General features: G+C 41.5%; 1 protein-coding gene across 1 annotated transcript; it reads right to left on the bottom strand.

The window, feature by feature from the left end:
• Positions 1-2,067: 2,067 nt before the first annotated feature.
• On the bottom strand, positions 2,068-5,532 carry LOC146616861 (uncharacterized). Its single transcript, XM_085373312.1, has 7 exons — positions 5,364-5,532; positions 4,788-4,982; positions 4,094-4,223; positions 3,237-3,338; positions 2,766-2,797; positions 2,640-2,666; positions 2,068-2,342 (listed from the first exon to the last, which is right to left on the bottom strand). The coding sequence occupies exons 1-7, from the start codon at positions 5,530-5,532 to the stop codon at positions 2,068-2,070; spliced, it is 930 nt and encodes a 309-aa protein (XP_085229438.1).
• Between the last annotated feature and the right edge of the window lie 11,498 nt (positions 5,533-17,030).

The following is a 17,030-nucleotide window of genomic DNA, read 5'->3' as shown; positions in this document are numbered from 1 at the left end:
TACATGTATTTAAAGTTCATGACCTCTGATCTTGCTAACACCACGGGGGGGTGGGCAGCATTTCAGCAGAAAGCTTTAGTTTGACTGATCTTGAGGTTAGACTGAAACATTTTGGTTTGTCACTTACTCTAAAAGTTCAATGTGATAAAATTCAAATTCAAATTCAAATTCAAATTTTTATTTGTCACGTACACAGTCATACACAGTACGATATGTAGTGAAATGCTTGGACAACTGCTCGTGACCTAAAGAAAACAAAAAAGGAAGAGGCTATGAATAAGAAAGGAAATAAATATGAAAAATTAAAAAGGGTAAATTTAACTAGGAAGGAATAAAATATAAATTAAGGTTAAAAATGAAATAACTGTACAACACAAATTAGAATGAAGGGTAAATTTAACTGGGAAGAATAAGATAAAGATAAATATATAAATTAAAGTTGAAAATAAAATAACTGTACAACAAAATACACAATACACAATATAGAACTATATAAGAATGTATGAAGAAATCTAAATCTAAATAAATATATACACAATAACAGCAGCTGTACAAGTATTAACCGGAAATGAAGAATATAGTGACCAGTGTTGTGCAAAACCAAAGTCCAGAAAGTCCAGTGTGTGTGTAAGAACCATATGTGTGGGTCAGTACTGTGTGGTGGTGTGATTGAGAGACCGTATCGCCTGCGGGAAGAAGCTCCTCCTCAGTCTCTCTGTGTTGGTCTTCAGGTAGCGGAATCGCTTTCCTGACCTCAACAGAGAGAACAGTCTGGAAAGCGATGTCATGGGAAGTCATGGGAACATTGCAGACGAATCACAGGACACCTGAACAATTGTGACGCACCTGCTCATAGACACATTCACTGCACACCTAGACTTTTCAAGGCTTTGCCAAAGGAAAGTGCGTGTGAGTTAAAGAGCCTGTAACCTTCCGGCTCTCTATTACAAAGTCTATTTGCTGTCCAGTTACACAGCTTTGGGCCAGTGTGAGTAATAGCTGAAGTTAACAGGCCAGCTAATGTTTGGCTGTGTGTGCTTACTCCATGAGGCTCCTCATCCTCAGCTTTCTTCTGAGAAAGGAAAATTCCAAGATCTTTCACAGTTCATATGCTTGGAACAATCAAATCTGCGAAAGCTAATACTGGAGCGTTCAGAGTTCCAGTATTGCAGGCTGTGGAAACTGTAGAACCAGAAACTGTTGCTCTTGTAATTCTCTTAAATCTCCACTTGAATGCTAAAAAAAAGGTCACAGTACGTGATTTTCAACAATTTACTGCTCATCAAAGTGTTCAGCAGCCATTAGTTCTTTTTAGCTACCTCATAAAAGCCTGTTGCTGTCATCATATTAAAGTGGCCCCATGTTTGTTGCTATGAGCAGCTGATAGCTGGAGCACAGCTGTAAACCACCTCTTTCTTTTATTATGGTACCAGCCACCACCACATGCACACACTCACACACATTAAACTGAACCACAACAAGTGTTTTCACAGTGTTTGTTTTTATTGTTTCTCCTGATTTAAAATGAGACTTTCTGGGTACACACTGTAAATAATCTAAGGTGGGATCTAAGGTGGGACATCAGCTACGAAACCGAAAACATCACATCAAACAGACTCGCTGGCACACATTGAGTTACAACAACAAAAAAAAAACAAAAAAAACCCAGCCTCTCTCTTACATCGCACACTCGGTGCCCACGCACTCGGCAACTTCTCACGCAGCGTGATGGAGACAAACATTAGCGGTGAACACAGGCCTTCGGTGAAGTGCTGTGCAGGTACCAGCGTGTGACAAATTGAGCTATTGCTATGCTGTGCGGTGTGGCTACGAATGCATCAAAGCTTTCACTCTATCCTCAGAAATAAGTCCCAATTGCTGAATTGCAACAAAACCTGTATTTGTAGGTTTCAAGTGGTTCGTTGAGGCTTTCACATATTTGTTTTGGGGTTTTAGTACGCTCAGTAGCAGGGATGGAAAAAATAAATTGTCCACACTTTTCCCTATTTGTGCATTAAAAGTGAAGCAGAAGAGTGCAGCTCTTGTCCTCTGTGGTCCACCTGCGTGTCAGTAACAAATCTGAAAGTACTGGCTGGGTGATTTGATGGGGCTCTTGTAGCTCGACGTGTCATGCGGTGCGCTCTGGCCGCTTGAGGTCTTCTGGAAGTTTAAGGTGAAGGATGGGGTTGCTTTCCTCGCCTCTGGCTTGCCGCCCCTCTTCGCCTGAGGGCGATTAGGAGTGGGCGCGGGCCCGCTGTGGGCGGGCACCGCAGAAGCGGACTTGGCAGCTTCAGAAGACCCAGTCTTTCTTGTGAGGGGGCTCAGATAGATCTGCATAGTCACTAAGTGAAGCGGTGAAGTGAGGTGAGGACGGAGAGAGAAGGAGGTAAGAGTGGAGGAGTGACAGGAAAGGAGAGCGATGAAGAGAGCGTGAAGGGCGGATTGTGGGTGTGGATGGGATGAAAGAAAGACAAAAAATAAGGGTGGAAGGGGCGAGGGAAGGCACACAAGTCATGGTGAGATGTGGAAATATGAAAAGATGACGATAAAACAGGAGCTCAAGCACGATTCGCTTCATTATAAATGTAAACAGTGGCCGTTTTGCGTTACTGGAGGTGTCAGACAGGGAAGAAGCCTACCTTTGCAGTGTGTCACACGCCTGGTTCCTGCAGCAAAGCAACACACATGCAATTCAGAGTTAAACAACGCCGGGTTTCTTTAACAGTCCTGTTCTGAATGCTGCCGGCGGGAACCAGTCAACTTACCTACATTCACTGCATCCTCTCTGGGTTTGCCGCTGTTATGTTGACGGAGAGAGAAAATGATACAGAGATGCCAGAGGACACGAGTGGGAGAGAGAAACAAAGAGATGCAGGGACAGAAAGAGAGAGTTAGCAGATCCGAAGGGAGATTTCATCCGACTATAAAAGGCTGAAATCTTGACACATCAGTTTCCGGTTGAGTAGGCCTAATTAAAGGTTTCCTGTGCTCGTGCCCCGCGTTTGCTCTTGAAACAGGATGTCTGGGGCGGAAATAAGTTTGATTTAAATTTAGAAACAAAATCGGCCGTAAGTCACCTCGAAATCAGCAGAGATCCACACATGATCTGGTTTGTGAGAAGTGTGTACGTGGGCAAAGAAATCTGAAACACTGTTACACAACTGTGCTGTAAATTTGACAGACGCCTAAGTTTGTTGTTTGTGTGTAAATTTAGAAATTCAATAACAGCTTCTCACCTGTCCTGAACTTTCTTGCTGCTCGAGGCTGCAGAGGCGGGTCGTGTTCTAGCGGTCTTACACGGGCTGTCTTTCACGCTACCAGGTGGGCTCTTCACACCGCTGGAAAGACGAAAAGAGCGAGTGGGGTCAGAAAAAAAGAAGAAGAAATGGACAGCACAGAAGAGAAAGAGGAAAGAGCCAGAAGGTAAGGAGAGATTAATTAGAAAGGTGAAATAAGAGTGGAAAGAAATGAACCCGCTTTAATAAAGATGAGCGCGATGATGAGGGTGATTCTCCGTCTTGCTTTTTCCTCATACTGAGCGGCCGGTTTTAAGTGAATGGAGATTTACCACTCTCAGTGCAATTATATCAGAGTAGCCCAGATGTAGCACCAGCACATTAAGGTGCCACAGACATAGCTTATCATGCTCTCTAACTAATGCTATCTAATAGCAGTATCATTTGAAATGTAATTGAGAGGAAGAGATGTGCAGAAAATGGAGCGGCACTTTATTGCTTTGAAAAAGAAGAGGTTGGTGTTGGGGGTCGTTACGGAGCATCCGTGTGCAGTTTCTTAGATACCGGAGGCTGTCTTTCTGATTGCCTTTGCATGTTAAATAATGAGAAGCGAAGCTCGCTAATGAAGACTGAAGCTGCTTGATTAGCACACGCTCGTATACGTTAGACTTCTCTTCTGGGTGAGGTGGGGTGAGAAGGTCTGCTGTGTGAGATCATTCCACAGTGAGCAGTAAAGAAATTTAATGCCTCGTTTAACGGCAGACATTTAAGTCGGCTTGGAAAATACACAACGTGATCTCCTGCACATATTCAAAAAGTGAAAATAATCTCCAGCTCCCTCCCAGAGGACAGGGTACCTTCGGGGTGGTGTTGGGCTGTAGTTCCTGGTTGTGGTGCTGGAGGGCAGCGTGGTGCTCTTCTTCAGAGAAGCTGTGCTGGGGGTCACCATGGGGGCTCTGGAGGGCAGAGCCAGAGACACTGGCCTGGCTGTGGGAGCAAACACACACACGCATATTCTGTGAACTGTGTTTGTTGTGAATGCTTTTTTTGTTGCCTGCACAAAGTCCCTTTTGAGAAAAAGCCATGACTGGATTTTTATTAGCATTTCTGTCGTTAAACACTGAGCACATAACTGGGTTTGCACGACTCTGGGATTAAGCAAAACAAAAATGATTTGATTCAGCTTCTCAAACACGATACTTTACTCTGCTTTGTGAGATTTATCTCTAAAATTTGAGCACACATGCTTGGATTTGATAAACTGTGATATTCAATTTACTCTGTGACTACATATAGACCTAATCAACAAAACAAAACCCGTCTCTTTAAAACATCTTTTATTTTCTCCATTATGCACATTTTTAATAATATAGTCCCATTCTAGCAAATGCACCTGAGGAAGAATGACTGAATCAAGCACATCATGTACAATCTATAAAAAAGTCGATGTCTTCTCGTGTACAGCAGGCTGAGGGATTAAAGCACTTTATGTATCGACACACCTGAAATCCTTCCACTGGCTTGTAGATATGACAGTAGATCTTTGCTCACCTTTGGCCCCCGGTGCTCTCCTGCCAGCAGCAGCAGAAGCAGCTGCTTGGTGCTCCTCAGAAATGTTGAGTCTCTTCAGGACGTCAGCCAGAGCCATCTTCAGAAGCTGGATTTCATCTTCTTGCATCTGCATTCTCTGCTCGAGATATGTCAGCCGATCGGCCACATCCAGGCCGCTGGCCGAGCTGCGGTCGTCTGCGGATATGAGGACAGATAGCATGACATGTTTTGCATTATCATTAGAAAAAAATGCTTCCTTTAAACAACTGCCTGCCTGAAATAGATGCAAGCAGCTGACTTGACATCAAGATCTATAGAAGGTGTAATCAGAGAGAGGGGCAAGCTCTTTAGCGTTCCCTTTTTCATGGCTGCACTGTAGAAATCTAATGAGGTCATCACACAGCTGGACATAGATCATCCCCGCAGACACCATGCAGCAGCGTGTAAACAATGGCGTCAAAGCACACATCCAAAACACCTCTGCCACCATCATTTCTCTTCAAGTGATTTCTGCTTCATCTTTAACTGCAGGCAATCTGTAATCCAACACGGTCACAATGGGTCAAAGGTGGCTACCATGGGAGATGCTGGAAGCTGAGGAGCAGTCAGGGTGCTTCTGCAGGCCAGCAGGGCCTTCCTCCACCCCTCCAGACTTCTTCCTCCTCTTCCTCTCCTCTCGCGAGCATACTTTTTCAGTGCTTGTTCCTCCTCTTGCTCCTATCAGACGGGCCTGCTCTCCCTCCATCTAATTTTGATCCGCTGGCGTTGACGTCCACTAAGATTTCATCTCTTTTGCTCCACTTATGTCGCACACAGACACACACACACAAGATCAGCCTTTCTGGTATTTTAGCCGCCTTTTGTTTTTTTTAGAGCATCCAAATGGTATTACAGCATCTGCAGCAGGAGATGAGGGTCTTGGTGTTTAGATCCTCTCACGTTTCCTTGGTGGTCGCCGGGTACAATCTGTGATGTGCAGTTGTGTATGACAGAGCTTAAAGCCCTTTACTCAGGATGAGAGTGTATGAAGGTGGGGGCGGGGCTGATAATGCTTAAAAACTCTGCAGTCGTCCAATCCAGCCTAAATTGTGTGTACGTGTAAGTGTACTTGCATGTGTGTCTCTGTGTGTATATGTGTGTGTGCGTGTGTGCAGACTACAATGTTAATCCCACAGCCTGAGCCTCTTTGACCCCGCCCCCACACGTAAGCCCCCTGTCACTAACAGCGCTGGAGACACAGAGAGGAAGCAGCAGAGATAAACCTGAGACACTGCTTGTTCTTGTGCCGTGAAGCTGTAAACATCTTGCACATCCACAGAGTTACAGTTTACAGTGGATGTCATTCTGAGTAACGGGGAGGATGAGGCAGAGACAAATAAAAACTAATGCATCTTTGTGGTTGCACAGGATTTAAGAAGAAAAAAACCCAGTGAAACAGGAGTCGGCTGAGCGGCATCATTTCCCAGTCGTGCTCAGCCAGAATATACAAGAAGGATCAGGGATCAGTTGCATAATCTGCTTCCTTAAGTCAACAAAAACTCTGATTCCCAACCAGGGGTGCTTTTACCCGAGGGGGTACTTATCCAGTTTGCCAGGGGCTGTGAGGATAAATCGTGAAGAAGCTCAACTAATTTGATTAAGTAAGCATTTTGGTTTGATTAAAAAGTACATCAGCATAATGAGTTAGCTGTCCAAACCATAATACCACTGTTGCATGAAAACGTGTTAGCCTCAGTAGATTTATTTTGTAACAATTGTTGCACCTTGTACTTTATTGTGATAAAAGAGTGGAGACAAGAAAGCTGAGCAATAGCTCAGCTAAGGGGAAAAGACACACAGTAAAGCACAGCCGCGGCTTTAAACTTACAGCATATGGGTTGCTTGCTAGATCCGTTTAGCTGAACAGGCTCTCGGGTTTAATTAATTAAACTGAATATACTAATAATGGTAATAGGTAAGAGTAATAGATACAGATATAAATATAAATAGTAATAGAAAAGTAACAAAAAATGGTTAAGTGACTAAAAGTGCAAAAAATGCATAAATATCTGGAATTTTAACCGAACTACAGTATAAAATAGCTAAAGGTGAGTCAAGAAAAGCTTAAAAAGGCTAAAAGTATAAAATAGCTAAAGAGTAGCTAAGAATAGCTAAAAAAAAAAAAAAAGGGGGGGGGGGGTTAAAAGTATAAAATTACTAAAGAATATCTTAAAAGTGGGCAAGAGTATAACAAACAGTAGTTAAGAATACCTCAAACGGACAAAAGGCAGAAAAACTAAAGTAATGCTACAACGTTTTAAAAAGTTAGCGTTAAGAACTGGTGGATAAAAAGGTAACAAGTAACACATAAACAAATAGCTTAGGGCTAATGTAAAAGCTGCCATTTGTATATAAAATATGGATAATAACCACTGTGATCTCTCCTACTTTTTTCTTGATGACTCAAGTTAGAATTTTTGACCATAATCTTAATCTTTTAAAACCACGTGTGAAGAACCAAAAGGGAATGTAAACAGTAACCCAAGAACACTGATATCATTGTGACTTGTCAGTCACGAGCAGCGGAGTTCAAGACAAGCAAGGCAACATTGCTCAGCTTATGAAATATAAAAATAAACTTAAATTAAAGTATAATGATCTCTCTCCTTTAGTCTCAGACTGAGTTGTCATGAGGCTTCATATAGAAACACAGCTAGGATTAGCAAGTAAATGAGCTTCAGTGATTTAGCATCGTACCAGATGAGTTCCCTCTTGCCAACCACCCACGGTCAACATGTGTGATGTAGAAAAGATTGAGTTTGAAAAAGCTGTTAATAACTCATTCAGTGCACTCAAGAAAAGTGCTGACAATGATGGAGAGAGGACAGCAGCTGTGACCATGTCCAATCGAATAAAACAGCCAAGTTAAGCAGGTGCACCTCACAGCACTTTCAGATTAGCATTTATGAGAATATCTCAGTCTACCATGTTTAATCAGCTGTTTTGCCAACACTTCACACTGATTTTTCATTTGAATCCCTCCCTGTTGACAGTTAACAATTAACCAGCACACTGCTCAAGCCTTTTAATTCAGCTGATTTTTCTTCATTATTTTATTTTTAAATTCTTTCTGAAAACTGTTTTTCTGAGCTCATGAACAATTGATTTTCTTTCATAGATATGTGGCACTCACAGGACAGCAATTTATAGAATATATGATGCTGAGCATAAAGTTTTAAAATGAGCCCAGTCTTAAATACAGCAGTAATATTACACTATTTCATACTGATGGGGGATTTTACTTTGAATATTTTACAATTTTCCAGATTCAGTAAGAGGACTAAATGTAACAATCCCTGATAATGCATTTAAATGAATACACAATAATAATAATAACAATAATAATAATAATAATAATCTCAACTGCATTGACCACTATTATATAATATGCAGTTTAAACTCCAATCACGTGGACAGGTTTGGAATTTACACTGTTGTTTGAATGCTTTCAATGTTTTCAGAATGTAGCGTCTGTGAAGTGCATAAAGTGCACGTTCAAACTATTTTTAACTCTCACTTGTTGCCGTAGTTCCTTTGAGAATCGAGTCTAAGCGCTGACCTGTCCAGGATGACGATTTTCAGTGTAATTATTCAGGCAGTAATCCGCCTCTCATGGAGAGTTGTGATTTTTGTGTAGGCATGTGATCTTCTGTTTCTCCTCCTGTCCTGACCATGACATCATCCTCGTGCTACCTCCACGCAGCCCATATGGGACTGAGATTAGAATAGCACATAATCCCAGTGCTGTAAAATGGAATTAGCAGCCCAGAGCTCAGTCTCTGCACTAACTCGGCCTTACAAAGAACAGGCAGGCACCCTCAGCGCTGCTCAGGCAAATGTAAACACACATGCAGCCCCGTGCATTAAGTATATCTGCTGTTTCTCAAACACAGTCACACGCACGCACTGCCAAGTTATCGCAGTGAAGGCTTCCAAACTTCACAAACTTATATACATTTAAGCAAAATGCAAATACGTTGAGCTATAACTGCAGCACGGAGAGCCAATGGAGCGTTTTAATCTCGGTTTGCAGCTGGCGCCTCTTGAATGGAGGAACGGCAACCGTCTGCTCGTATCAGCAGTCAGCAGCCTGACACACACACAGGCCACGTGTGCGCACGCAGTCCTTCACATGTTAGTCCACTGATGCTAATATCCCAGCAGGGACAGGGCATTTCCCCAAATCTTCTCAGATAAGACACATCCCACAACACCCACAGCTTGACTATGACTATGTCACATGTGAGAAGTAAGAGAGATGTTTAGGATTAGTGTTTGGCTTTTTCTTGTTTGACAACCAATAGGGTCCAGCAACAGCAATCTAGCAGCCTGGGAAGATCTTTTTTTATTGGTTTTGTTGTTGTTTTTTAGCCAGTGTATTTATGAGAATGTGAAAGAAACAGAACAAAAACAAAATGTGTCATTAAAAGCAATCGTAACAACAATAATTTATGCCTGAAAAGAGAGCGATCAGGTTCTTAAAAGGTTCTGTCAGACACACCTGTTGAGTCACATTCTTCTTCAAACAAAGTTTCCAGCTCAGATTTGTTTTCATTTTGTTTTCTGGACACAAATAACAAACTGATTTGAATAAATCTGTCATATTGGAAATCATGCATGCACGAGTTCTCTTTCTCTTCATTGTAAGATTTATTCATACGCCACACAGACCCTTTACCTTAGAACCACCTGCAAAATTCTGTGCAATGCAAAACAACAGTTGTGCATCAGCTCTGCTTTTTTGGTCAGTTTTTTTTTTACGTCAAAAAGCTAACTGTTCTTTTATCTTTAATGTTGGTTTAGCTTTGAGGTTTTAAGGAGTAAAATGTTAAAATGCCAAACTTGTCTCAGAGGAGATTTCACAGCTGTAACTAATAAAGTGGCCTGTGTAGTGAGAACTGTGTGTATTGCATTACGTGTTGCATCCAACACACACTCTGCCACTGTATATGAGGAATGCACAGCAATAATAGTGAAAATAGCTGTGTAATTGTTCTTTCACATACCAGCTCATTTACTTTGGGCTTAGCGTCCTCCTCCATGCATCTGTGTGCAAGCAGATGTCAGACCAAAACTACATGGAAGTGATGTACGTGAGAGAACGAGCTGCTGTGGCCGTATACCTGTCATGAAGTCAGTGTCTGGTGCCAGCAGGGAGTCGCTGTGGTAGCTCTCCTTCAATGAGGGCCTCCTCAGGAGGCCGTGGGCTGTCTCCTCCATGCCTAGACCGTGATCCAGCAGCTCCTCCATGTGACTGTCTCCCTCCGCTGTGCCTTCTGCCATAGCCCAGACAAAGTGTGCAAGCAGGATCCCACCTTACTCTTACTTACTCTCCAAAGCTTTGCTGCTGAGCTAATTCACCTTTCCTAACAAACCAGTGGACACCACCTAATGCTTTCCCTCCCTCCCTCTCGCCTGCTGTCCTGTAAGAAATAAGTGGAGCGTGCTGGCAGAGGGTGATGTCACTCATAGGACAGATTAAGGAGCCGGTAAGCCATCTGAAGCTCAAGAGAGGACAAGGCTGTGACAGTAGGAGTCTCTCTCTCTCTCTCTCTGTAGACAGGAGCCAAGGAGGCCTCAGTTAGGGAGAACACTTTGATGCTAAATAAACCTTCTTGGAAGATAAATAGCTCAACTCCTGTCTGCAAACATCCACCTACTGCTCTAAGGAGGAGGAGAAGATGAGTAACAATTACTGACCTGTATGCAGAGGATAAACACTGCCAACAAAAAAAGAAAGAAAAGAAAACAAACAGCAGGGTGGAACCATGCAATTTGCTGTTGCATGCAAAGTTGCAGAGACGCACACAATTGCACTCCCCAAAACAGCTTACATCAGGATACCATCCGGAGTGGCCGGCTCTGGTGTACTGTAAGGATGATGAGATTCAGAGATTAGGCAGCAGAACTTGATTAATTACAGTCATTAGGAGGACAATAAGCCGGACGTGGTAAGACCAACAGAGAAAGAAAGAAGAGCAGATGAAAAGCTAGTTAGGCAATTGTGTCAGGGTCTCCCCCGGTGTAAGCTGGCTTTTTGTCTATTTTGCATTTGCTGGATTGATTCTTTCTCTAGCAGATGCTTCCATTTGCTGATCTGTCAAAGCAGCTTTCTGGCTTCATACATAAAGGACAACCTTGAGTCTGCAGAATGTTTTATTTTTAATATTTGGTTATCTAATGTCTTAAGTTAATTCTTAATGCCATTTTTTGTGCCCTATGCTTACTGCTGTTGAAATAATTGAAATGAAAATCATGAAACAGTTTGACTGTGATCAAGCATAAATGGGGAATGCAGTATGTGAATGTTAATACATGGAAAACTATTTTGCTTCTTGCCCATCAGACTTGCTGCCATGGCGAGGTGCATCTCTGGTGGATCGATGCTGTTGTAGCCGAACTATATACTTACATAGGAAATCAAAAAATATTTGTTTTTCTCTACATATTCTATCACATCACATTATTGTCTTATTTTTACCCATGTATTATGTGATTCACCAGTATTTTAATATTGTACCTGCTTGATTAATCATTAAGCACATAATGTTTTGTACTTCAGTACAGTATTCGAGAGGCTAGTTTTAGTATAAATGTATTAAACAAAGAAATATAGAGGACAACAGGCTGTGACTTCATGTTTCTGTGTATGAATTAACTTGTGCTTCAATTATCAGAACTCTGAGACTGTTATGAAGGATGGGAGCTTTCTAATGATGACAAAACCATTACAGAAAACAAAGGGGAAAAGTAAATAAAACATAAGAGACAAAGAAACTCACATTTGAAGTATTATTCAAAAGTTTAAATAAGGTTTGGTGTTACTTTTGGTTATAATTACTATTATCAATTAAATGGATTTCTATAGTTTATCTGTATATATAACCTATAAATATATTTCGGTATGTGACATACCCATGCATGTTTTTTATCTGAATATTGTAAATTCATTTCAATATTCATTTCAATTGACCAGTGATCACCTGCTACATTATCAGTAGGGTTCTGGTGAAGATTTACATGCCTGACTTCTTTGTAATAATGTTACAATTTCCCATTGGGATCAAAACAATATTTAGTACGGACCAGTGATGCAAAACTGTATATATTCTAATTAACTAATATATACTAACCTCTGTCTCTCTTCCACAGCATGTCTTTATCCTGTCTTCCTTCTCTCACCCCAACCGGTGGCAGCAGATGGCCCCGCCCCTCCCTGAGCCTGGTTCTGTTGGAGGTTTCTTCCTGTTAAAAGGGGGTTTTTCCTTCCCACTGTCACCAAAGTGCTTGCTCATAGGGGGTCATATGATTGTTGGGTTTTTCTCTGTATGTATTATTGTAGGGTCTACCTTACAATATAAAGCGCCTTGAGGCGACTGTTGTTGTCATTTGGTGCTGTATAAATAAAATGAATTGAAATTAATTATATAATAGTATGGAAAAATGCAAAAGGTGGCCTTTAAAAGATGGATACGTTTGATAAATAGTGCATCCTGTAAAAAAAATGTTTCATTACTTAAAATGTTGTAAGCTAATTTTTGATTTGGAAAAGACAGACGGCAACATTTCCTTTTAACCCTTGTGTGGTGTTCGTATTTTTGTTACTCAGCCAGTGTTCATGGGTCTGGTGGACCCGCTAGAGTTTTGGCTTTCCAAATTAACACTATCAAACAATTTTATGTTAAATTACTCAACAGATGTTTACTTCATCCCAATTACAAGACATATGAACAGCAAACATGGTTAATTTTTTCCCTTTACCTTTGTTAGATCACATTTATGAATTAATGTGCTTCTCGTTTTTCTTTTATATAAAATGTTATAAATAAATCAGTTATAATCAAGTGGAGTGAGTGGAAAGACACAACACATTTACACGTGAAAAAATAATTAATTGTTTAATTTTTCTTTTGAAAAAAACTGAACACGGGTCTCACAGACCCGAACACCATACAAGGGTTAAACTTGGAACTGGCCTATCTGACTGCGGATGTGTTTTAGAAATAAAAATAATAAGATTAGCCTACAAGAATTTTTTTTGTTTTACATTCTTTTGTTTTGTTATTTTTGCATGAAGAAATAAAAACAATGAATTGACCCTGATCCCTCACATTTTTCTTTGTTTAAGATGAAGGCATCACAATTTCAATACACTGACATCAGTGCCATTTATTCCACCCTAAACTGCTTTCCGCTGCTATCTTATTCACAAGAGGTCACCATTTATTCCACCCACAGTGAGTTTTTAATATACTCTCTCGGCTCCATTACCACGCAGCCACTAGTCTTTAAGCAGGCTGGTGCACTTGAGAGGCCTCTCAGGTCAAAGTGTGCTGCTAGTTATGTTATTATGACACACTAATCGTCCTGTGGTCTGGCTGCTGTTATCCCCGCGTAACAGACACTAAGGCCCTGCAGTGTGGTGTGTGTGTGTGTGTGCTGAACGCTCCTAATGCCCTGAGGCCTGAACAGGGATGAAGGGCAAAGGCAGATAATGACTTTGCTGACAGAGGACATGAAGGGAGGGAAATCGGAGACGTGGAAAACGGGCAGGGGAAGGTTGAAACCTTTCGCCTGTTGTTTTCAAACTAACAGATGACCACGTACTGTCTAATCAGTGCCCTTATTAATACTTAAATGTAGAGGTCAGAGTAGGATTCGACCCTGTCTGACCTGAACACTGGTGTCACACCACTGACCTCCTGTGGACACTGTTCATCACTACGGCTCATTGGTGGAGGAATTTTGATCAACTCGGTATTGATCGCATACAGTGAACTAATCTCTAACGTCCTCTAAGGTTTGCACACAGGCAAAATTATACAACCTTGAAGAGAAACACATAATCCTGTAATGGTAGGAATCTAACCCAAATAAACTTTCAAGATGACCTCTACACCTGTCAGGTGACCGCAATTAACCTGCAATTAGTTTACAAACTAAAAGCTCTTAAATAAAAACACAAACACAGAATTTTCACAAAGGACTTAAAATTTATAAATATTCTCTGAATCGAACATTAAATCAGTCGGGATGTTATAGAATTCTTCAGAAAAACAAACTAACAAAAAAATTCCAAGAGATTTTTCAGAGAGCAAGACAAAGTGACAATAATCTGATACACACATTGCTTCTCTACTCCAAAAATATCTAGACCTTTCACTATAATTTGTAACCCCCCCACCCAAAATATACGCCAACAATAAGCATCAATACAGACCACACAGAAAGCAGAATCTCAGGGGTTGCTCTGGGTACTTTTCTTTCTGTGGACACGCTTCCTGTGAGGCATCAGCACAGGTTACTCAGTGTGTGACCCCGCCACTGTGGACGCCACGTACAAACTTCCTGCCCTGCCTTGTTGCCATGTTAAAGAAGGATGCGACTGTGCCTGTGGGGTGCTTGGAGGAAATTCACTTGAGTGGATAGCTACACACAATCTGGCTGGAAAACGTGGGGCAGCCTCCTTGCTGAGCTTTCTTGATCTAATTTTCCAGGAAGTCTCTGCATCTCTCCTAGTACTCAAAAAAAATGGGGGCAGGAAAAGAAGGAAAAGCTGCTGAAAGGGTTTAGGACGTGGCCTTGTGACTCATCTACATGCTTCTCCAACACCTGATTCATGCCCTCTAGGGGCCAAATATGTAACAGCACATCTGGGAGAAGGGCAAGAGTGGTCATCTGATGCAGGAGGGAGAAACTTCATTTAATCTAATAATTTTCACACAGTGCCTAATTCCTGACCCTCAGTGACTTTTGTTTCAGAGGATTAAAACTGGTCCCACTTCAGCATCCGAGGGGGATCTTCTCCTTGAAACCCAGGGGGCATTCTGTCCTGTCTCAGGTGTCCCATCAGTCTCTCCCCTAATAGGACCAATCAATAAAAGCTCAGGTGACCACGTTGCCACATTCTTCCACACGGCATGTGACCTGGAAGAGTTGCCCCCCCCCCATTCTTGAGGTCAGGTTGGACTTTTTTTCTTTCCAGCATGTAAAGACGGGAATTCTGATAAAACACGAGCCCGTGTTTTCATGCGAGCGCTTTCTCCCCTGCCTGCTCGCGTGAGCTTCACTGTGGTCTCCACCCAATTAAAAATGATATAATTTAAAGAAAAAAAAAAATTCTAAATAATATTTCTATTGTTACAAATGAACAGAAATCTTTTCTATCCTGGAGCACAAAGAAAACAGGATATAGTTCATCAATTAGACACAGTATTTCCAAATAAGTTAAAATTAAATCTTAATATGTTTTACTAGATTTAAATATTTTTTTCTTACTTTAAATATAATCATTACAGATCTTGCAAAAATACTACACTGTGCATTGGCTGTCTGTTTAAAGAGTGCCCGGTGCTTCCTGGATTCAAATATCTACACTTCATTAGAAGTTGGCTGGATGGGAGATTTCCATTGGCCTATTATCTCCAACCTCAGGTCATACATCAGTCCCCATTAATTGTTTTTTTTTCCCCCATTTGGTCAAATTTCAATTAACATTTCATTGTTTTTGAAACTCACCTGAAATAAACAGAAAAATAATGCATATCCTCTCGATTAGTTACGTTCATTTTCCAAAAATAGCAAGTCTAAAAATATACTGCATACACCATCTTAGGAAACTGACATAATAAAATATCCCTAATAAGGAGAAATCGTAAAGTAGGAGAATATATCTATTTATATTACCTCTTTGAAGAATCTGGGGATTAATAGAAATAATAACAACTTAAAAGCAAAAACCTCCCAATAATCAGGATTTGATTTTTGTCTTGGGTCACGATTCGTGCGGCTCAAATAGAGAAAAAAAGTTCAGGATGGCTTTAGTGTGTCAAAACTTTTGCAGGCTTTACCCAACGTTGAAGGACGGGGCGTTTGCTGCGTGGGAAAGCAGCTGGTTACTCTTGATGCCGTTAAAGGTACACGATCACGCACTCCGACACCACTCACAAGTAAAAAAAAAAAACGCTTGCGAGGTTAAGGCGATAGAAGAGTGTGGTGAGAAACCTGCCACAACTTACAAGTATCAAAATAGCCCACCTGCCCCTCCAAACCTCCACCCAAACGCCCTCCAGCTTGGTGCTACGTCTGCCCGCACAGTGGGTCAGGCCTCCATCCAGATGCCTATTTGAACTCTAATCACATTGACAGTGTGGATACATACATGTATATATATATATATATACTGTATAATTATATAGGTACGTTAGAGCTGACTGACAAATCGGATGGAATGACTCGAGCGATATCCCATGATTCAACATGTCGAGCATCGGGTTATATGACAAACACGCTGGCTGGCTGACTTGACTCCTCTACTGGTTAAGTAATAGAAATACACAGTTTGCACTGACAAAAGCAGCCACGACATCCTCACGGTTTCCTTCTACAAAGGTACAAAAAAGACACACACACACACACACACACACACAAAGAAATGATATACAGTGAGCCCCACCCCACCCGGCGTCAATATTAAGTAGCTGGAAGTTGAACGCATGTGTAGTAATTAAGGAATGGATTAGTGCAATAGAACAAGGAAGTGAGGACTAGAAGCGCTGACGGAGAGGAGTGAGGGTGGAGACGGGAATTCTGGCTTGCGTGAGACATCCTTTGGTTTATCTTGGCAGAGAGGGGGTATTGAGCTGTATCGGCGATCAGAAAAACAATCGGGAGCTAATGTCATCCGCCTTTCTTTTGGAGAGAGGGTGCACAAATGCCAAGCGCATCACATCTAAGCTGACAAATTCATGCTTTTCTCTTTGCCGAGCGAACAGCCAACGAAACTTTTTGCTGTAAAAATGTACAAAAGATGTTCTCCACTATTTTCAGACCTTTTACTGTTTGTAAGAGAGCCACGTAGACTGAACCAAACCCTACTTCCAAGGACTGCAGGTGCACCCTGTTCTACCGCTTCAGTGTTTGATGTGGCGAGACGTAGCTGCCTGAAGCTCTCCCTGCAAGTCATAAGGCAAGTCACAGGAGTAAATGTGAAAAAGTATACACGACACCACCAAAAACCCATAAGGGAGCCTCTTCTTCAAGTAGCTGAGATTACAGTTTGCTTCGACATCTTTCACCACGTGTGTTTATTTTTTTACTGGTTCGAATCTATCGCGAGACATTTTAGTGTCACTGGTCCGTACTAAACAAAGTTAAAAGAGCCCTGCTCTAGTTTGCTCGAGTCTAGTAGGGAAAGGACTGTCT

The sequence above is a fragment of the Diplotaxodon limnothrissa genome, linkage group LG15 (genome assembly GCF_057381915.1).
Source record: "Diplotaxodon limnothrissa isolate DT_005_m linkage group LG15, D_limnothrissa_male_GT1.1, whole genome shotgun sequence".
Classification (NCBI taxonomy): domain Eukaryota; kingdom Metazoa; phylum Chordata; class Actinopteri; order Cichliformes; family Cichlidae; genus Diplotaxodon; species Diplotaxodon limnothrissa.
This window is presented reverse-complemented; position numbering and strand designations above follow the sequence as displayed.

Excerpts from the sequence above, each read along its gene's own strand:
- LOC146616861 (XM_085373312.1), bottom strand. The coding sequence starts at position 5,532 with ATGGAGGGAGAGCAGGCCCGTCTGATAGGAGCAAGAGGAGGAACAAGC. Across the intron at positions 4,224-4,787 it reads GAGAGCACCGGGGGCCAAAG|CCAGGCCAGTGTCTCTGGCT; the intron begins GTGAGCAAAGAT and ends TTGCTCCCACAG. Across the intron at positions 3,339-4,093 it reads AGCCCAACACCACCCCGAAG|CGGTGTGAAGAGCCCACCTG; the intron begins GTACCCTGTCCT and ends TCGTCTTTCCAG.